Here is a 22,866-nt window from a genome sequence, read left to right as displayed (position 1 = left end):
TGTTTTGTTCTTGTGTAGGAGGGAGAGGAAATCATTAACTTTGTTTTTGCTATACTCGAAAATTTTCATAATGTGACTACTACCGTTTTTCCCCTGTGCCCTTCATATATTTTATTCAATACTTGCTTGATATATTGGCCATAGTACGTTTTTATTGTAAAAAATTGCAATTTTTCAAATATAATTTATTAAATATAAATAGCTAAAAACAATTTTAAAACTGTACCACGATCGATACCTTATAAATGTTATAAAGTATCCAAATGTTTTTCAAAACTTAAATAGGGTTATTTTGAAGGACGTACGATTCAAAGTAGACACTTATGTTTTTTTTTAAATAGAGCCCGAGGACATTATAGAAATTGAAAAAAAAAATTCAATAGATCCTACTTTTCTGTTTTAATATTATACAGGGTGTAATAGGGTTTAATAAGAAATACATCTTTTTTGTAACTCAATTTTTCACAAATTTTTTTGTTTTTACCCCCTCCCTACTTGGTTTTTTGATAGCAACTTTTGAAACTTAAATAGTAACGCATTTATTTTATTAGCTTATTAAATTAAGAATAATGAACTAAAAATGTTAACTGGTTAATATTAAACATTTGTACATATTTTTATACGTGCATTATATACATATAATTTGTGTGTACAGTTACCAATCAAACATTTTTAACATTATGTCCATGTGTTTAACTATTAAATCGTAAATTTATATTAAAACACCAAATATATTTTGAAACACAGTTTTTACTTCACAAATTTTCGTGCTCTGTATGAAATGCATGTTGTACACATTTCAATTCATGTTCCCAAATATCCTACTAAAGTCTAAGATGGAAGTTCAAGTAGTTGGCACGTGCAAAAATAATCGTTGCAATGTGATTTTTATTGATCGAAAGTGAATTCCCCCTACTACAGTCCACACGTTAGTGTACTTGTAGCAAGTGTTAAATACATAGCAAGTGAAACGATTACCAACTATAGTGCTTTAAATTGTCATGAATTCGTCATGATTTGTACATCAAGTATATACAGTATTCGTGAGTCTCCGGAATTATTCAGATGTATAAATTACAATGTCTATCTCGATTTACATATTTTCTCATATACCCCGAAAACGTATCACGTGTTACATAACAACCGTTTTGGTTTTATTACCGAACGAGTGCCGCACCAGTGAAATAATATACAAAATGTATTTTGCTGATTGTAAGGCTTCGACGTCAAGGTCATTAGACTGTGTACGGGTTTTGCGGTGTTGATATGATTTTATAAGGTTTATACATTTTTCTAATAAGTAAAAGTGAAAGTGTTGTAAGCTTAAATAAGAAAATTTATTTTTTCTTTAGCATCTTCAAAATACTTGTTTATGATATTAAGAATCAAGTTTAGCCCGAAGTAATATAAGATTGCAATTGGACTGCAGTGTGCGGATTCATTCTTGATCATTCATGACTGACATAACAATATAGGTACAACGTTTTCATTGTTTTCGTCGTATTGTAACTTCATTCCATAACGTTTATGTGTCAAGTAAGTAAAAGCCGACTTTCGTAGATTATCTAAATGTTCATAAATTCGTTTCAACATTTTTTTTTTCTCAGTAAGTTTATTGTTTTTATGGTTGGAATATTTAAAAAAAAAAAAAATCTTCTAATTTTCGTGCACTTGACTCATTTTAATATTTACTAAAAAAAATTACTTGATACTTTTTTATTTTTACTTAAAACGCTTTTTTTGCTAGAACTAATCCGCCTCGATAAAAAAAAATGGGAAAACAAATATGAATCAAAGTACAGTAATTTTTGGAAAAATCTGACTTTAGTCGTTTTGAACGAGCACCGAAAAAATATGCTAGTGGAAGTTTGAAATCACTAGGACTAACCCCTTCCTCACCGGAAGCCAACTCACATTCTTAGGGCTTAATAATAGATTTTTTTGATTTTTTTTTTATGTCAAAAACTCGAGAGTATTCTGGGTTGATCTGTAAAATATCCATAAAAATAAAAAACAAACAATACCATGGAGTTTCTACAAAAAATTTTCTTATAAAAAAGGAGTCACTTTTTTGTTTAGTTTTTTTTTTATAAGAAATTTCCCATAATCAGTTTTTAAGAATAAATTAGTCGTATTTTTCTGATAAGATAATTAAATAAGCATTATGACGAAAAATAATTTATACCACGGAAATCCCTGAGAAATGTTCATGCTACTTCATTCTCACCAAATTAAAATTTTGGATATGAAAGTTAAAAAAACAGAACCCGTGGTACGGGTTTTTAAAAATATTTTTGATAAATATTTTGCAAATAAAACCGGAAAAAGGCAAGTTTTTGACGTAAAAAAAATGTCAACAAATCCATACTTAGGTCCTCTTATCTAGTGATGGAAATCGAAAATAGGATTTTCACAAAAAAACGCTATTTAAGCCAATTAAAAGTCTTTTATAGTTTTTTAATATTATTACAATATGAAGCTGTATACTTAAGTATAATATTTTTGGTGAAAATTTGAAAATAAAACATTTTTTTTTTTGTTTTTTATTTGGAAATTATACAATTTGTAATAGGTATATTTAATTACAATAAGCATTATAGATGATTTTAAGGTAAACAAATATATAATAATATATTGAGACAGTAGACTTGATAGAAGGGGCCAGCCAGTGCTGATACTTCATGACGTGTGAAATCATAGATTGGTCAACCAAAAATAAATCATAACTCCAAAAAGATAAGTTGCTTTTGGATTTGTTGAAATCCGAAAATCCGGAATCCAAAAGCAATCTATTGTCAGAGTGAAGCGTTTTTTTTTTTTTATAAAAATTGTTATTAAAACATTTTTATTAGGTACACAGTTTTATATTGTAATAATATTTAATATTTATACGATTTTTAGTTGGCTTAAATAGCAATTTTTTGTAGAATTCCGGATTTTCGTAGTGCCATCAATGCGGTATAGTACCGGCCCGTAGAGTGCGGCGTTTATTTCTGGTACACGCTGTTTACAGCCCAGGGTGTGTGTAACGCAATAATTATATTATTGAAAACGTGAATGCTCTAAGAAGCCGGCGAGGGCGGAGTGGCACGGGCTCGGCCGGGTCGAGGCATCGGAAATCACCGCCATCAATTAACACACGTCGTTAAAGGGACGTGCGTGCATCATCCCCGGCGGAATCCGTGTTGATTGGTGCGCTCGCCCGCCGCGTTGCCCCGTGCCCGCACATGTCGGCGGACACGCGTACCGCCGCCGCCCGTGGGTCTCCCGTTGTTTTCAACCGGTGGCGTCACGCGGCACGGTACGTGACCCGCCGTAAACTAATTTCAGACCACGTGTTGGCGCACTAGCTTGAGAACGCCGCCGCCGCCGCCGCCGCCGCCGCTGCCGCCGAACGTCCGCCTCTTCCTTATTCCACAACCGCAACCGATTAACACACACCAAGTCGTCCCAAGTCGTCTTACATGGTGCAGGCGCCTAATCTACTTACCGGAAACGCCGTCGTCGTCCCGATCGACGAACATAATTCTGCCAATACAATCCGTTCATATCGGAGGTAATAACTTTCCAAATACCATACACGTCCGTTTAAGTACAGGTGCAACACGCGACCGCTGATGGAATGCTTCTTGTCAAGGTGTCCCTCGGCCCGTCGTTCGAAGTAGAAAATCCGTGTTTTTAGTCACGTTTCCACGTCGCCACCACTTTAGTGATACAACGACTTGGAAGTTTGCGTACGGATGCTCATTAACACAATTCTAGAATTCAACAGGTAACAATTTACTCATTACAAACGCATGCTATAATATTATTACATTGTACTTGCAGTATGTAGAGTACTCACAGGTGGACGCTATCCAGGCCATTTCTAAGGAGTTAAGTAAAGGCAATTTATCGAAAAATCTCAGTTTACAGTTTGAACTATAGCGTATACTTATTTGTACAGTAATGAGGATACTTTATTGGCGGTTATTTGGTCCCCATCAAAACTGCTTTGCGTGGGACAAGTATGTAGATTTACCAAATGTTCACAATGTATAGAGAAGAACTTAATCTACGAATACGGGGTAGCGTTTTATTTTTTTGATATCTGTACTTAATATTTTTTTATAAACAAGTAAAAAATTGGGTGGGGGGAATGAATCTCCACGAATGAATAATTTTGATTTTGCTTAAGTTTTAAAACAACTAAAAACGCTACCCCGTAGATAAAGTTCTTCTCTATCCATTGTAAACATTTTATACGGTTACTGTAAATGCCGCCCTCACATTCTTGTCCCCGTCGGTAGGACGTGATACCCCTCTCTATTAAGGAGTTAGGTATAGACAATTTGTTTGGAAAATCTTAATTGAAAGGTTAAACTGTGAAGTGTAATTATTAGTTCAGTAATTAGGACTCATTTTTGGCAGTTAATTTATTTTTCAGACTATCGCAGCATCCTTGATGTGCTCTTAAGTGTCACTTTTAACATTTTTCAGAAAAGCGTTTTACCATATGAATACTTTATATTTGGTATAAGACATACTGATTTTGTCAGTAACTATCAAATTATCTATTTTGGGTATTATTAATGCAATATTGTAAAACTGATAAATTACTACTCGTTTATTTTTGACATTGACAATGTTCACCTATGTTTGTACTCTATATTCATAATTCGTTATGAGTTGCTAAACGATAGTGCATTATTTGAACAAACACTATATTATGTATGACGTTAAAACATGTTTACTCTGTGTTGTTTACGCGTGACTTAATAATTTAGTGTGCTCAATAAACATTCTATTTAACATATGTACCGACTATAATTTGGTAGCCATGGGTCTTATCAAGAGGACGCCACATCATCCATTTATTAAGGAGTATAGTATATGCAATTTTTCACACAATCTTTATTTTGAGCTTCAGCTATAGTGTATGGCCTTGTTAACACAGTAATGAGGATTCTTTTTTGGTTGTTATTTTTAAAAAAAAAATTTGTCAGACTATCACAGTTATTTCTAAAGGATAATCTATATCAATGTACCTAATATCGAGCATTACGGCAAAACTAAAAGACTATATGAAACATAGTTTTTATAGACCTTTGGTTTTGTACCGTAATCAACATTCAAACTGTCCAAGCTCCGATTTATGAATGAATAAAAAGCCTATGGTCAATTATCACTAATAATAAACTAATGGTTGATATAAGTATAGTAGTTCATGTATTATTATTGATCGAGATCTCTAATAATGTGTAAGTCATACCAGTCACATCTTCCTATCATATCTAATTTTACAAGTACAACTCAACGTATAATTTCGTTTAATTTTGGTAGGAAGAAATAGGTATAGGCGATAAATATCTAGAAAATTCGTAACCACAATTCATTGACTAATTCAGGGCGTTCTAAAATACTTAATGTTCATAATCAGGTTGATGTAACAAGAATGTTTTACTAAGAAATCCTTTATATTGTGTATATTTGACATAATTGTAATTCATATTTAAATTAAGCTATGTATAGATAGGACATTTTATGACAGTGTTTACAATACCATAATCATTTATAATTATTTATTTACCACCATTAAAGTTGATAGTTAATTTTATCAATAAAATTATTAGACGGACAAAGCAAAGAAATGTCTCTTACTAAAAAACTCTAATAACCATTACGTTTTCGTATAACAATACAAACCCGTTCGTAGTAAACGTTTTCAGATTACTATAATAACATTGAGTATTTATTAAGCAAACCCGGTCAAAGGTCGTCATAATATTATTATAAAAAGGTGTTTGTACTAATTTATCTATGCAAAGATAATGGACTATCGCCAGAATTGCATCTCACTGTTGTATTTTTATAACGACCGCTGAATTTATTTTGTATGTACTTTGCTCCAGTGCAGCTCAAATCACTATTACTATTATTTTTATTATTACGGTATGAAAAGGTTTCTGCAAAAAAATAATGATAGTTCAAATTATTCTATGAATTGCCTAATAAGAAGTTTGTTTTGTACATGAGAATTAAACTGATAATTACTGGTATACAGTCAGCACAAAATTAAAAAAAATCTTCGTTATATTATTTAAACGTTTTTGAAGGATTTTATAATATTCAAACAATATTTTGTAGGCAAGGACAAGGACTCTTGGTTAAGAAAATAATAAAAAAAAAAAATAAATATTCAAAAAAATGTTTAAGACCTTTGAATTTTTGTGTTGTCTGTGCATTGGTGGTACATGAATGGTTTTAATAAATATTATTATAGCACACTGTGTAGTTTGTTGATTTTAATTTTTTTTAAGAAGTGTGAGTTTATTACCTACTCATAAATTATCATCATTAATTGACATGTATTTAGGTTTTTATAGATGAAAAATATGTACATTTTTTGGTTATATTTGTTGATTTTGAAGAGGAAAGAGTGAACTTTTTACATTTTTGGCCTACCAAGTACCTTAATTCTGACTTATACACATGTGTTACGTGATAAGAACGGTTCAGCGGGTTAGGAGATAAAGAAGAGAGAGAGTCTAGGCACACAATTAAAAAATCAATAAAAATATATAACTATTAAACAATACCTTCACAACTCCGCACCGAAGCTAAAAAAAAACTATAGCATATTTTCGCAACACGTTAAAATAAAGTACTAAACAAATCATTGCATAATCATTTATTGTATTATATATGTGTTAAGAGTATCAATCATTGGAAGACTGGTTACATAAGTCATAATTTTATTTTAAAACAATAGTTCACACCTTCCAATAATAAGCAGAGCTTGTGCATAGTGGGGACGAAAACCTATAAATTAATTTGTAAATCCATTTCTGATTTTTTGATGATATCCATGATTTTTTTTTAAACTGACCTTTCATGATTTAGAGACAATCTTTAAAAATCCACTTAATTTAACGTTCTAGGTATACTTAATTTGTAAATTTTTATCGGAGAATTATTTCGGCAATTCTACCACTTTAAGCCCAATTTTAAATATATTATTGTAGAAACACTATACACAATTAACTTTCATAACTTTAAGTTGTAAATTAGATGAGTTAAAACTGGCACGTTATTTATGATGTGCAGGGTAATCCATTTAATGTAACACGCTTATTTTCTCTGAAAATAATAATGACTTGGTGGTTTTCCTTTTAGAGACATTTTTATCTATTTTTTAGTAAGTTTTAGAGCATAAGAACTTTTGAAACTTAAAAAGGAACACATAATTTATATGTAAAACTTTACTATATTTAAAAGTAATTGTTAAAAACTGGATATGGACCAGTCAGAATGTACCATAAAATATTCATTAATTACGGAAGCCATAAACTGCCACACGTGTGTTCTTACATAATCATGTTTCGCTAAACATCAGTGTGACGTAAACGAATCTTGATTTTTTCATTAACCTTCGGATTTTGGATATCGGGTTTCCATTTATTTGTTTCTATTATAAGCCGTCATTAAGCATAACTACAAATCGCGCATTAATCAAGGTACCTGTTGCGACTTGCGGATTAAAATGTTAAAAAAGAAAAGCAAACAATTTACAAAAAATAAATTACACCTTCTGTGGTATTAAAATAGCAAAAAAAAGTACCAAAATCGATCAGAGAAATGAAACAAACTAGAATCCTCATAAAAACAAGATTATTCAATAAAATAAAATCCACCTCGAATAAAACCATAACAAATCTGTTATAATTTTAATTTACCGTCAAACGGACACCGAGAAAAACGCCCCCGAGTTATTTTTGTAACTATAGTAGATATATCTCAGTATTTATCGAAGACCTCGAGGACCCTAGAAAAAAATAATAATAACTAGAATAACAACATCTGAAGTTTACAAATTGTCAAACGTTTGGTTGGAAAACGTGCTCGACAGTCTAATCGTACAACCCTAAATAATAATAGCTTTATTGCGTATTGCCTTTTTTATATTTTTATACCGCGGTGACATAACCCACCATAAAACGTGCCATAGCCAGATAGGGCAGCTCGCCAAGTCAGAAAATTCACATGTTTCGAACGTTACGCAACTTAGGTACACAAAGACCTTTTGTCAAACTATATTCGTAATAACTGCCAACGATATAGACATAATCTATTTTTTTTATTTACAATTTATTAAATATGTTATGAACATTATTTTTAATACCAAGGTTGATATCCCGTTAGGACATTACATAAATCATTTGTATTAATATTGATGATAACAAAATATAATAATATGTACCTTTAAACCCATATTCAATTTTTTCCTGAAAAGCAAATTAATTTTAAAAATTAAGATTTAAGCCTTAAAAATGTTTCTCACGGTCGATAGAATTTTCCTTTCTCAATATTTCATGTGGCATACATAGGTAATAATCGAATTGATTAAAACTCTCGTTTTATATTATAATCCAAGTTGGCCGTGACCAAATTGGAGCATAACCAGTAAAGCCTATGTGAACCGAAACAATTAATTTAAATCTGTCAATAATCAACTTTTGTCGTTCTCGTCAGTTATCTTAAAAATGAAGTTCAACTTAATAATACTAAAACTACAGGATAAACTTTACCGAAATTTTAAACCAAACTGTCGAGAACGGCAATGAATATATTTTAAATGTATTATATTTTATTTGTTATTAAAGGATTACAATTTAAATAATCTGCCGAAAGATTTATAAAATGGAAGAAAATAATGCGTCAACAGTAAAGCAAGGGATGACCGGAGATGATTCAGGTTATTCGTGTACATCGGATCTATCAAAAAGCAGGTAATTTAAAATTGTAAAACAATTATTATAATATTTGTGTTAAACAGCGTTTTCATAAATAAATGTGACGGTTTTGTTTAAAGCATACTTTTAGTTATACTTGATAGATTTTTTTTCAGTAATAGCAGCAAATCTCGTCACAGTCAAAGCGCTTCTAGCAGAGACAGTTGTTTCGAAGATCGAAGTTCGCCAACATTAAAGTCAAACGAAGATGGGTAAATAGACTTTTAAAATTTAACTTTTTTATTTGTGTTAAGGGTCGCGGCGAGTTTTTTTATTGCTCATAAGCATCAAAGTTGGCAAAATAACCTCAATTAAAAAAACCCAGTGGGTTTGTATTGTTTAAACTCAGGTCTAGCGAGGCGTTACCTCCCTTAGACCCACTCCTTGGTTTATGTATACTATCAAAGTTATTGTCAACTTTGATAAATATGCTTTGCGGGTGAAACGATAACGTCTCGTAGAGTAATCGGATTTCCTAAAGATCCTAAGATCTAAGTTTTTCTTCAGTTTTATTAATTTACCAAAACAAACTAAGCCTAAAATTGTTATACGAGTATATGCTGTAAACTTATAATTTTATTACTAATGTAGAAATTCAAATTACAAAACTTTATGCGGACTTTAAAAAATCTTATTCTTAAAAAATATATATATACCAAAAACCGAGGCTTCTTTGTTTTTTTTCTATAAAGTCATATTTCACCATCAATATAACTTCCACTCATAAAAATGTGTACACGTTAAGAATTTTTACCAAAAGCCAATACAAACTACCTTGAAAATAAGTTAGGTGTTGTCTAACATACTTCTATTTCGTGTAGTAAAAGTTCCACGACGATCTCTAAATCTTCCGAAGAACCAGCAACACCAGTAATAATAAAAAACGTATCCGATGATTCGGAAACAACGACGGCCAACCAGGAAGAAACAAACAGTGGCAGTTCAGAACCCGAACAAATAGTCATAAACGGTTTCGACCCACAGATCAGCGATATTTTTGCAATAGACAGTAAATATTGTTAACACTAAGGTTGGGTCCGTAGAATAAATATCAATTTTACCTATACTATAGATTTGAAACAACCGTCTTCGAAACAAGAATCAGAGGCAGACAAGTGCCATGCAAAAGACGAGCCCAAAGAAGACCAGGATCGCGACAATGGAGCTTTACTGCAATTGGCTTCTCTGTGTCAGTCTTTCCGCGACTACTTGAAAACGAAACCCGATTCCGCATACACTAGTGGTTAGTAGTTTGGTCGCAAGGTTCAAAATTCTAAGACTTTATTTTACAACTGTTTGCTTGCACTGTTTTCCAGAGAAGGCATTAAAAGAACTCAACGATCACGAGATTCAGCTGAAAGAAATCATCGAGTCCAATGAGACCATTGACGACTCTTTCGGCGTGGTCGTGTCCATGACCAACGGCATGATTGTCAACACGTCCAATAGTATACTTAAGAACTTGGGTTACCCCAAAGATATGTGGCAAGGGCGATCGTTTATTGAATTTATACATCCTAAAGACAGAATATCGTTCATCAGCTACATGACATCCGTGCTGACCAATCCTTCAATGGTCTCCGGACGAGGTAGGTTTTGTTTTTCCCATTGTACACCCAATGTCAGATCTCGATATCTACAAGCCCAAGTATGGTCAGGACTTCAAAAATACAGGGTTAACACTACACATTAACAATACAGGGTTAGGTTAGGTTACATGAGCACACTGAAGAGCCTATTACTGAGGACGTATACGAACATATTTTTCAATTAAATTCTCATTCATAACACTCCTCCCTGAAATACTAGAGCATATGTTGTTGCCTATTGGGTTGGACAATGTCGTTTAGCAGTGTTGCAAAAATCGATCCTGATGCCTTTTACGTTTGCTACCAAATTAGACGCCTCGCACGATTTTTCTATTCTGACTGATCACACACGTTTTTCAAATGGACTGAATTATTATTTAGATGGTAAATCCACTGTGACTTTTCTGCGAGCTAAAACCAACGACGGATTCTATTGCAATATGCGGAGATACAAAGACCTAAACGCCGGATTTTCAGTAGTTTCCAAAAAAATACATTACCAAGTATGCAAGCTCACCATTGCGTTTAAAGAGACCACAGACACCACGTGTCTCGTCGAGATCATAGCCTTACACCAACCGCAGTTACTACTGATCATCAAAGCACAACTAATACACTCCGCATACACTTGTACGTACACCTTTTAAGTTCATATTATTTTTAACGATAACGAAACAGTTTTTTAACATCACTCGGTGGACTATTTCGTGGTCATTTACAGGTCCCGAAGAAAGAAAAAAAAACCCTGTGAATTTCATCACCAAGCACAACGCTCTGTTGGAGTGGTGCTACGTTGACCAACTGATAATCTCGCATTTTGGTTATTTGCCACAAAATTTAATTGGTAGATCTGTATTCGACTATTACAATATCGACGACTTGTCGATTATAAAGGAAATTTATGAAAACAGTGAGTACCTATAGTATTAAATATATAAATAATCCGTAAAATCGTACACAGAACAAAAACCTTGATTTTTAATTTTGTATATCAATAAATGTATATATTTATATTTATATATATCTTATTTGTGCAGTGAGCAAAGCTAGGAATGTACCATACAAAGGTAAACCGTACAGATTCAAGTGCCAAAACGGCGATTTCGCGTTGGTGCAAACCGAGTGGTCAAATTTCGTTAACCCCTGGTCTGGACGGGTAGAGTTCATAATTGGCCGCCATAAAGTCATACAGGTGAGTTTATTTTAACATCATATTTAATCCATAACCAAAAACCATTGATCATCAAATATAGAGCCAAATAAAATAGTGTCCAATAAAGTAATTCTATTTACAATACACACAAGTTATACGAACTAGCCTTCATAGTCTGTAATTGTTTGTAATACTTAAAATACCTTTCAAGGGTCCTCTCAATCCCGACGTCACTACACCCGTCGAAGATGTGTCGTCCGAAAAAGCAGCGGAAGACAGGAAACATTCAAAAGAAGTGTCCGACGAGGTGAAACAAATTCTTAAAAAGGTAACTACAACTTCTGTCGTGATCAAAAATATGATCGATAGTAGTCACACCCGAGTGTGAATAATTAATATTAAGTCAATTTGTACTATAGTCGATAATATTTAACGCTAAAGTATTTTTTATGTCTGCGTAGGTAAAGAGTGCAACACCGGAATTTCATCTAAAATTTAATTGTTTGTAAGATTAAAAAAACAAAAAAATCATAACTAAAACAACAATACTATAGTATATTAATATAATGAGATGTTAATGTTAAAACCATTTAAAACGGGCAAGAACGACATTGTAACATATTATACTGACCGCTGTTGTGACGTGTATCATTACAGAATTGTATTGGAGCGACAAACGTTTTACAAAAACTTAAGTGTCCCGTGGAAACGGCCACAAAACTTAAACAACAGATATCGAACAAATGTAAAGATTTGGCGTTATTTATGAATTTTCTGGTGGACGGCATAGACCCGGCGATACAAGTGCCGCTACAAGTGGAAATACAACCCGAAACGTGCGAAAGTTTTTCTGTACGTACCCTAAGTATAATATTATACATACAACTAAAATAATTGCTCTTAACACACCAGTCAAACGTATTCTATACTAAATTCTGATATGACAACAGAAATATGTTCAGCTAAATTTGTATTTATTTTTATTTTTCTTTGTACTCACCAAAGAAATTCAGTTGACCGCTATTGCTTGTATAAAAAATTAAAATTTATTGTTACTAAAATATTTATACGATCAACAAGAAAACCATAATACAGACAAATCAGTCGGGTTGCGTAGAAAATGAATAAATAATGTTTCATTTGAATTTAATGGACCGATCACGGGCCACTAAACAATGTTTTTAGTGATACACCTCTATTGATTCATTAAACCTTTTAACGAACGTTTATGCAACCCGTCATGAATATATTAAATATACATGGATAGTCCACGAGCATATCGAATAAAGTAACCGTCGCCATAACGAAATGGACGCAAAGATTAGCGGTTAGGTTAGGTTTTGGTTAAGTTTGCGTTCAAAATCGGGTTGCCAAAAAAATATGCGGCGTGGTCTAACTATGTGCAAATCGTCTATGAGAAAACTAAAAAATAATTAAATTAAAAATTTTAAGACTTTTAATTTCGCAGAGAAATTATTATTGTCTTACAGTAGAAAAGATGTTTGACTGTTTGCGCCGTGTTTTTTTGCTGAAGAAACCAGTGGCCGAAATGTGCGGTCTTAGTAGTGTTTACTGAGAAAATAAACTGTATAATAGTGTATTAGCAACATTTTTGTTATTTTTAACATTATATAGGACCACGATTCCGTGATGCTGGGAGAAATATCTCCACATCATAATCATGAAAGTAAATCTAGTTCCGGCACACCGCCAAGTTATACACAACTTAACTATAACGACAACATACAAAGGTATACTGTGTGCATATTTTTTTAAATACATATTAACTTTGATTGCTGTTCCTCTTCCGTCACAAAAAAAAACCGCAAGCGATAATGTCTTCCATACATCACATATCGTTGATCGATTTTGCTCTTTTATTTATTGTTCCTTTTTTTTTTGTAAGACATGATGTTTTATTATAGCAGGTAAACTATGTATTTATCTATTTTTTTTTAAACAAGTACTTATTTACTTTTAAAAATATTTTAATTTTATTTTTTTAGATGATTTTGAAAAAAAAATGTTGGTACATAATTAAGTATACAAAATTGTTTTGTTTTATATTATGTATTTATTTCTATCTGAGCGCATCATTCCTAAATATTATAATGCGACCGTTGGCGGTCCATATTATGTTATTGTTCCACAATTTGCAGCTCAATTTTAATTTTGTATCAATCCCGAAATTTTATTTACACTTTACTGGCTAATCGTATATTTGATTTAGATTTTTCGAAAGCAACATAATTAGAATACCGTCGGAGGCCAGCGTGGATAGCTATCCGAAGGCTACTAGCCAGGACGACGTTATACTGCTAGAGAAGTACGTTGAACGGTCGATAATTAAACACACAAAATATTATTTTAAGTACCCACGTTGCATATTGCATATATGTATTAATATTTGCTTTGTTGCAGGAACTTTGGCAAGCGCACCACAGATGGGTTGTTGTTGATGGAAAAACCGTCGTCGATGGCAAACCACGCCTGCAAACAAGAATCGTCCAGTTATTATTCGGAGCAGAAACCGTCTCACATTAATCAACCGCCGCTGACTCAAGCAATGCTACTCCGGTAATGAATCTTAGCGATTAAGCTAAGTATACAGTAACATTGTGATAACTTTAATAACACAATAATATTTGTTGTTTTTCTATTATCAGCCACAACAAAAAAATGGAAAACGATCTTGTGAAACAGCACAAGACCAATGCAAAACGTTTCAAGTCTGTCGAAAAACTAAAAAAGACCGCACAAGAAGAGCACAACGATACCGTAAATATAATTTAAAACAAAATACTGAGATTGTTATGATTCATAGGACATAAGTGTTAACTTATGTCCTCTGGATGGATATTGGATAATACCCATAGTGGAGAGGAAGTTAGAAAGGGTAGTTATATTGGAAGAGAGGAGGGTAGGGTAATGGAGAAGAAGATATAACCTAATATAACAGAGATTATGACCAAATTGTAAACGGACAAAAGAACAAATTTATTTTCGTGTAAGATAAAGACTATGCAATCATGGGTACTGAGAGATAATAAGTCATATCGAGCGATGCCATGAGAAAATTTGTATGGAAAACCTGGAGAAAATATGTTGAATGGATGTAAAGACCACGAATTTAAGGAAGGGAGCTGTAGAAATGGCAAGGGAATCGGTAGTTTCGTTACCAACGATCCAAGAGTGACCTGGGACCCGAAAAAATTCAACTACTTTACCTGATAGAGAAGATGTTAAACTTTAGAATAAAAAAAATTTGTTTTTTAAAAAAATTGTTCGGTAGACACTTCAGAAAGTGACTTCGCGTCTTAGTCTTTATTCGTGTGCAATTTGGAGCTTTCCGTTCTCCTTAACTGTATAACTCGGTTGTCAGTTCGATTGAAAATAACTAATGTGAATTATTCCAGTCCGATACTACTCACGGTGTGAAACGGAGCCACTCGAGCATTCACGAAGGCAAAACGGCAAAACAGAGAAAACGTTTGCTGGTCAACCACCCGACTACGATGAACGCGCAGACACAGGATAGCGAAACGTCACCTATGACTCCTACCGTGGCCAGGTCCACGCAAATTTGGCCTCCCTGTCTAATAAGTAGAGATTCGCAAACAATGCAAGTGTTCAATGTCAGCAAACGTCAGCCAAATAACTTATGTAACTGACGATTATCTTTTGCAGGGTCGACATTCCGAACCCCATAGTTCCCAATCAGATACTCTACTACAAGTTGCCACTGAGCAATAACGTGATGCCGGAGAGCCCGATGGATGAAGACATCAACGCCTGTAGTGCCCTGGTAACGCCGAACAGCAAAGTTCAAGGTAAACCACGTCGAACGAAACTGATAGTGGACCCAAAATTCGAATAACTATAGTTAGTAATTTAAGTTTAGACTCGATCGTTGCACTTCATGCGCAAGTCATGACCAATAAAACGGACAAACTTAAAGAGCTGCACAGCCGCTAAAAAATTAGTTAGAGGTTATTTATTTTGATAGGTATGTCAATCAAAAGCTGTTATTATATTTCTACAGTTACTAAATATATAATAACAATATCGATGAAACAAAAGCAAAGAAAAAAAACATTATGATAATAGTAATAATAGGAATAATACAACATAAAATTAATATGCTGTAGAGATACGAGATATTGTGGATTATACTTTAGTTAATTATATTGTCATCTTGAGTAGGAACGGAACGTGTTTTCTCTGTTTTATGTTTATTGATGAGTTTTTTAAAGGCTGGGCCCTATTCCCTATTCCCTTGTAGAGTTAAGATATGGTCCAGCTGGATACTGGAGGTGAGGTAAGAGAGTAGAGATAAGAGATAAGATAAGAGAGTAAGAGATTTGAAATAAAACATTCCATATTAGAAAGAACCAAAAAGTACCAGGGTCCTATACTTGTCTATTAAGACATATCCATGTTCCTATGTACTTTCATGCCCACTTTTTTTGAGATGGATATGATGAACATTATGTAGATGATGTTTTTGGACGAGGTAAGGAGATAAATATTCTTTTAGGTCTTTAGCAAGAGCCGCATATTTATTGGAATAAGAAAATACTTCTTTACCAAATTTTGGAGAAAGACCAATTGATAGATTATGCTGTTTGCTGGAAAGCTTCAGTGATAGAGTACCGATTTGTGCATTGTTGTGTGATATACTGTTCGATAATTGTAAGCAAATGATAAAAGATTATGAACGGACCGAAGTCCACACGATAACAGGGCGACGCAAAACGCACATGCGATCGTTACAACAATAATTTATTTTGTTTACCATTATATTTGTTTAAAAGTGTGACCGACCATTCAAATTCGTCAAGTACGTAACTATTGTCGAACATCACTTAGCAGACCCAAGACTGAGCAGACCCAAAATGAATTTCAACTGCACTAGATTTAGCAGAGACAATTTTGAACTTCATTTCGAATTCGGAACGACAAACATAATTTTACTTTGTAAATAGTTCAATAGAAGCTTAACGATTTGCCTAGAGGTCTGGCCGTTAATGTATTATCTTAAAAATTTACATTATAAAAAAATGTGTACAGATGTTATTAAGTATATATAGTATTACGAGTATTTCACCGAAAATTAGGTTATTTATCTATTTCTTTTTCATATAGGTACTTTTTTTCAAAATATATATCTAGATTTAGTTAATTGTTTAAAATTCGCTCATAGTTTAATAAATTTAAATATAACCAAATATAATACAACTGCAGTGGTTTGTTAGTTCATAATAACTTTAAATTTTAAAAAAAAATAAATTTTATTTGATGCAGCATCGAGATGAATCTTCATAACAATAAATAAGTTGCCTACTAGAAGTCAATAAACCGACAATGAAAATAATTAAATTACATTTTTTTTTAAATTCCGGCCAACATTTACACTTTTTTCTTTAACAAAAAAATATGAATGAAATAAAAACTACTATTATAAATAATCTAAATATTATTTATACCGTTAAAATATTATGTTCACCTTATCCTGCGTAATAAAAATACTAATACTAAAATACTAATAAAAATACCTATTTCCTTCCACCTTACTACATCCATTGTGAAGTCTTGTCAAGTTTTCGTCTCTATGCTTTCTACTTCTTGAAAGCCAAGTTAAATAGTACAGAAGGTAGTACATCCCCTCAATCCTATTCTGTAATAACTTCAGTTCTCCGTCACTCCGATAAATCAAAATTTAATCTTAAATTTTCATGCGCAATACGATTGATGTTAATAAGTTAATGAGCTTCATTGATAGACAGAATTGTCAACGTATTTTGACTTCTTAAAGTCAATAAATAGAACATGTAGTGTTTTGTCATACTTTCACATATTTAGGAATACCTGTCTCAGAATGAAAATTTGATTATTGGTTCAATTGAATTCGTCTGCCATAGGTCAGCTCGATAGACCTCAAATATATTTTCATTACATGGTTTAACTCTGTCAAGTATACAGTTAGTTAATATGTTTTATGTAACGTTCAGTTGTGAGATATCTCTGTAATGACTGCATATTTGTTAAAATAGTTCAGTCTGTTTGTATTTGATACTTAATATATTAATACTTATGTACTTAAATTGAGAGTTATTGCTTGAGCTTAAATATGTATTCTATATGCATTCACTACCAATGTGCAATGGCATATAAGTAATAAGTACAATACGGCGAACAGATTAAATCAACTTCAGTTAATAAGAAAATATTTAACAAAATAATTTGTATTGACTATCAGTGTAATAAAATATTACCATAGCCATTTTAATTTTATTGGTTTGACATTTTTTAAATGTATTTTACAGAAACCTTAATAGGGCAGTTAAAACCAATAGCAGTACCTTTAATGGCTACCATACCAGCATTAAATCAAATTACACAAGACACTCAAATATTTCAACCATATTTACTCTTGCAAAATCAGGTTTGTAAACTTTTGAATGAACTTTTAGCATGATGAAAAGTATTTAGCTCAGTAATACCTAAAGTAAGAATTATATATACGGCTAGACAAATTTTAACCGGTATATTATAAAATGTATTCTGGATTTTTTAAATTAAATATAAAATGTTATTAATATTTTCAATAAAAAAATATATAAATTCTCATATCAACTTTTGCGATTTACAGTCATTTGTTCAACAGCCGTACAATCATATTGCTCAGTATCTAACAAAACTAGATGACCACAGTGAGAAACCTCACATCATGAAATCAGACCAGGTAAATAGTTAAAATACACATCCTAAAAAAACATTAAACGTGTTGCGCCTATCAGGATAATCGTTAAACCGAATACATTTTCAAATGAACATGGATTGTGTATAATCATAGATTAAAGTATATACTATACAAAGACAGCGCAAATGTAACAACCGTCAACGCTATTTTCCTGCATTTCTGGATTTCATTGTGTTAGGTAAAACTCTAATTATGTAACCCAAATAGAATAGCGTCATATCCATTATCCAACACGGGCCTTGATCATCTGATATTTAACTCTTAATATATTATGGTACAATAAATTCAAACAATATATTGAAAAACTAACACAGTGGAATCGGAACTCGTAGTGAAGACGGAGTATGATAGGATCATACTCACATACAAAAAGTTTCAACTTAACTTATGAACTTATGAAATTTTAACCGTTGTAATTAATTATCCATACAATCATAGTATACAAATAAGTTTAATCTGTGCCTTATTATACTTTTTTTGTTGCTATATTGGTAATGTAACGCAATATATGTCATAATAGTCTTTAAAATTGGTATTATTATAAATTTTTTGCTGGCAATATACTCGTAGAATCCCCAAAAATTATCTAAACTTTCTGAATTCATTACATATATTAAAGATAATATGTTATGTTCAAATATGTTACCAAAGGCTCAGAAGAAAACGAAAGAGTCACAAGCACACCAAGAAGAGGTAGTGACGAGTTCCGAATCGGAATGTAGGCGAGAGATTGGCAGTTTGAAATCTAGGTATTTACCTATCAAACTTGGAAATTTAATAGTTTACAATGATATTGATTTTACTTTAAATTAATTAACATTTGGTTATTTTATAGTAATGGTTGGATTTTCGAAGATAGTAGTCTGTACTCGTCGAGCGTAAGGGACAAGACCGACAGCTTTAAAAGTTACATTAGTAGTGGAAAAGATGTGAGTATATTTTCTTTCAATTAGATATCCGATGAGTATTCAAGGGTTAAACTTTGTATGTTTAAAAGTTTTGAATGTTTTATATAGATATTATATTGTTATTCTATAAAATACTATAATTAGCATCTAATGGACTTAAAAATGACTTAATAAGAGAGAGAATATAAAAGGATCTTTAGCCAAAATGCGACGTGAAAGATTTTCTTGAGTTTTAAATATATTGTGTCCCTTGAGGAGTATCTAATCTGTACAGTTAGCATGGTCAGAATCGAATCTTCGTTAACGCAGCCAGGACCCACAGCTGTGTTGAGGAAAAAACAACTGTAAAATTGTGTAAACTATTTAAAACGTTAAAAAATAACTTTTTTTGGATTCCCTTTTAAAGATTTAGAATCTGAGTACCAGACCAATCCTGCTAGTTTGAAGTCTAATAAGATAATTAATAATTAATAAGATGTTTGTTATCAAATTATTTAGCTATGTTTTTTTTACAAATCAATTTCAAAATTTTTACACGGTTCCCAAACATTAGATTTTTTAGCTTTTGTCTGACCTGTATACTTAGTTGTACAACTGTGGCTGGCTAAACAATAGCCAGTTATATTATAGATGTTATTAATATATTAGCTTCTCTATTAAAATACAGCCAAAATAAATACAACATTATTTGTATACGGCTAATTATAGGACATTGGTGTGTACAAGCGTAACTACCTATTGAACAAAATATCTACATATCATACGCTATTAGTCCAACTAGGGACTTCATTTGAATTCTTATAATGTTTGTGATACTTGAGAATTTATAAAATAATAATAATATTCTAATTCAAATTCATTTCTAGACTGTAGAAAGAAAAAAACAGAAATCTACTTCACAAATGAATTAAAAATAAAAAGAATATTGTTTTTGATTTCAGGACTTATCGTGGCAAAACGACATTGGTTTAGCTAATATCCGCCAACAGTTTATTAAAAAGGTAGATGACAATAATGCTGTTTAAGAAATAATCAAATGCGAATATTGTTTTAACGCAAAGCCATTGTCTATTCATTTTAGCAACCGTTTTGGATGGAAGGCATAGTGGCAACTCCAGAACTAATATTTCGCTATCAGATGCAACCTAGAGATATCAACGAAGTACTACAACAAGACATGAATGCGTTAAACGAACTCACTCAAGTGAGTTGATATTATAGGCATTTTAGATGCCCGGAGAACTAAGAAATCGACAATATTACTAATACAAAACAAATCATTTTCATTTACAGCCTATATTGGTTAGTGAACAGTTGCAACAGCTATATATGGAAGTAAACGTGAATGCGGCTGAGTCGAAACCATTGATGGTCGAAGATGAAACTTCTTCGAGTAGTAGCGATGAATGTTTAATTTCCATTGGCGTGAGTGTACATATTATAATAATAAACCAAATCGAAAATAGCAGAATGCTTTCTGATTGATTCTACAGATAAAATAAATTAAGTTTCAAAAGGCGCGAAAACTTTATATTAATACTTTGCTTAAATATTTATTTGATGACTACTACTTTATATGACTGCATATTTGAATAACTAGATTTTAACGTGCTTCTCCGTTTTTATGTAATAGAAGAAAAAAAATGATAAGAACGACTTCAGCAAAATGGCTATGATGTACGAAGAAAATGCTCCATTACCACCACCGATCGATATACTCACACGAAATGTTTGAGAGGTATGATCAATCAAGGTTATTACTTATTAGTAAAGTCTTGCCAAAACTGCCAAGTTAATGCCAATCAAATGGTTTTGGACCCGCTATAACTTCTAAGCCGCAGATCCGATTTCTTCTTGTAACAACTCTATAATAGATCAGAAATCGTACCAGTTAGGTACTTAATGGGTATACAATTAATAAAATTCACGTTTTCCTCTTTAAAATCAAGAAAAATACCTAAATATTTGTTTATTTTTTAACTCAAAATTGCGGCGAGTTATACCTTTTTTAAAACCAGTAGAATGAGTTCCAAATTTGTATGGAATATTCTTTAGACATATTATTGTAAATATACCACGTTGACAAACCAGATAAATATCAAAAACCCTTTTCTCTAAAACATTTGGGCACTAGAAATTTCTAGGTTGCTTTGTCCCAGCGAAATGTGAATCAACAAGAGTATCTGGCAAATGTTTTCATTATATTGTCAATTCTAATATTGTATCCACTCTAATACTAAACATAGTAAATACACATTTAGGCACGTTTTTGCGTTTATAATAATTTTTATCGATACTTCTATTTCTTTTTTGCGTCATCGACAGGTTCTTGTCGAAGCGTTTATTTGAAAATGATTTTATCATTTACAGTTATATTAATACCTGTAGACCTATATCATCTCCCGTCCCCACTGTACTATATAGCTATATTTTTAAGTAGTTATACAAAGTGACCGATTTATCTTGAACCACTCAATATCTCACTGGGCTCAATAAGAAATTAAATTTTTTCTTTACATAGTGTTTTTATGCAATGTGATCTCAATTTTGTTTTTTGTTTTTACCCCTCTCCCAACTGAGATTTATCGATAGCAACTTTAAATCCAGTGAGATATTGAGTGGTTCGCGATAAGTTGACCACCCTGTGTAGAAATAAATATTAAAACAAATTTATTTAATTATTATTATTTAAAAAAAAAAAGGCATTTATTTGTGTTAATTAGTCCTAGTGATTGCTTGGAATGTTTAACCCTTGCAAATTTATGGTTATTAAAATAAGTTAGGGTATCAAATGAATTTGAATATAGCTAATGTTTTAAATTTTACTAATCTTATATTTAATTGTTTAATGATCTGACTAACATAATATATATTATATTTATTTTTTTATACAATAGGTGTTCAATAACCAAACTTGAAACTACCAAATAGATTTTGGACTTCGTCGAAGATAAGAAGCATATTATTCGCTCCTTAAATTTGGTTTATGTATGTTGAATAGCATTATTTAGTTTTAAGATTACCTTTTATGTTATTATTAGTAAATTAGGTTACTAATGCAAAGCATATTGCACATTTTGTAACGAAGGCACTTGCCGACTAGGCAATTAAATGTTTTATTATTATTATTACCATTCTAGTTTATAGCTGGTGAAACACGTTTATTTGTATTAAGGTCTTTGTTCCTATTTGCTCAATCGAAGGGGCTACGTTAGCCAAAGATACCATTTCGTTTTTTGTCTCGGCGCCTAAAAAACTAAAAACACAAATATTATGTATTTAACGACTGTATAATGCATCTTATTTTAATCGCCAGAAATGTTTTCATTAATTTTATTATTATCATTATTATATTAAACTCATAAATTCCCGTCGGCTTCTAACATCAACTAGGTATACCAGTGTAACGAAGTGTCGTCAGCAAATATAGGGTTCACTGTATAAAAAAAAAATAAGAGATTAAGGACTTGGGTAACACTACAATAGAGTTTTTGACTTAAATATTTTTGTCAAGATCGCGTGATCTTTTTTTTTTTACTTAATTATTATAAGGGTATATAACAAAAACATATTTAAGGTAATAATTGTCTACTGTGAGAAATTTGCATGTCTATGAAATATTATATATTGTATAACTCTATTGATACAAATAATATTAGGTGATACAATTTTATACTTATCA

The 22,866-nt window shown here is 31.9% G+C and overlaps 1 protein-coding gene across 4 annotated transcripts; it reads left to right on the top strand.

Annotated features, from left to right (window-relative positions):
• The first annotated feature begins 988 nt into the window (after nt 1-988).
• LOC126839110 (period circadian protein) lies at nt 989-22,312 on the top strand. 4 transcript variants are annotated; one of them, XR_007685786.1, is made up of 28 exons: nt 989-1,279; nt 1,353-1,536; nt 3,331-3,772; nt 8,643-8,768; nt 8,876-8,983; nt 9,593-9,780; nt 9,844-10,014; nt 10,088-10,360; nt 10,742-10,990; nt 11,082-11,270; nt 11,398-11,552; nt 11,725-11,841; nt 12,171-12,365; nt 13,149-13,264; nt 13,744-13,839; nt 13,935-14,090; nt 14,180-14,291; nt 14,930-15,135; nt 15,201-15,343; nt 17,840-17,958; nt 18,166-18,258; nt 18,928-19,025; nt 19,112-19,205; nt 20,126-20,185; nt 20,266-20,388; nt 20,478-20,613; nt 20,821-20,922; nt 22,082-22,312. XR_007685786.1 is itself a non-coding variant. In XM_050574153.1 (28 exons), the coding sequence occupies exons 4-27, from the start codon at nt 8,680-8,682 to the stop codon at nt 20,917-20,919; spliced, it is 3,372 nt and encodes a 1,123-aa protein (XP_050430110.1). In that variant the 5' UTR covers nt 990-1,279; nt 1,353-1,536; nt 3,331-3,772; nt 8,643-8,679; the 3' UTR covers nt 20,920-20,922; nt 22,082-22,312. The 4 variants fall into 4 exon arrangements, 3 of the variants coding, with proteins under 3 accessions (XP_050430110.1, XP_050430108.1, XP_050430109.1); XM_050574153.1 differs by having other exon boundaries at nt 990-1,279; nt 8,888-8,983; nt 20,478-20,609; nt 20,818-20,922; XM_050574151.1 differs by having other exon boundaries at nt 990-1,279; nt 20,478-20,609; nt 20,818-20,922.
• Nucleotides 22,313-22,866: the final 554 nt, after the last annotated feature.

The sequence above is a fragment of the Adelges cooleyi genome, unplaced genomic scaffold (assembly GCF_023614345.1).
Source record: "Adelges cooleyi isolate 19-005CV unplaced genomic scaffold, UGA_ACOO_1.1 ACOO_flye_CR_arks_rails_tigmint_CR_PRNA_30, whole genome shotgun sequence".
Taxonomy (NCBI): Eukaryota; Metazoa; Arthropoda; class Insecta; order Hemiptera; family Adelgidae; genus Adelges; species Adelges cooleyi.
Note: the sequence above shows the minus strand (reverse complement) of the source record. Positions and strands in the feature narration are given on the sequence as shown.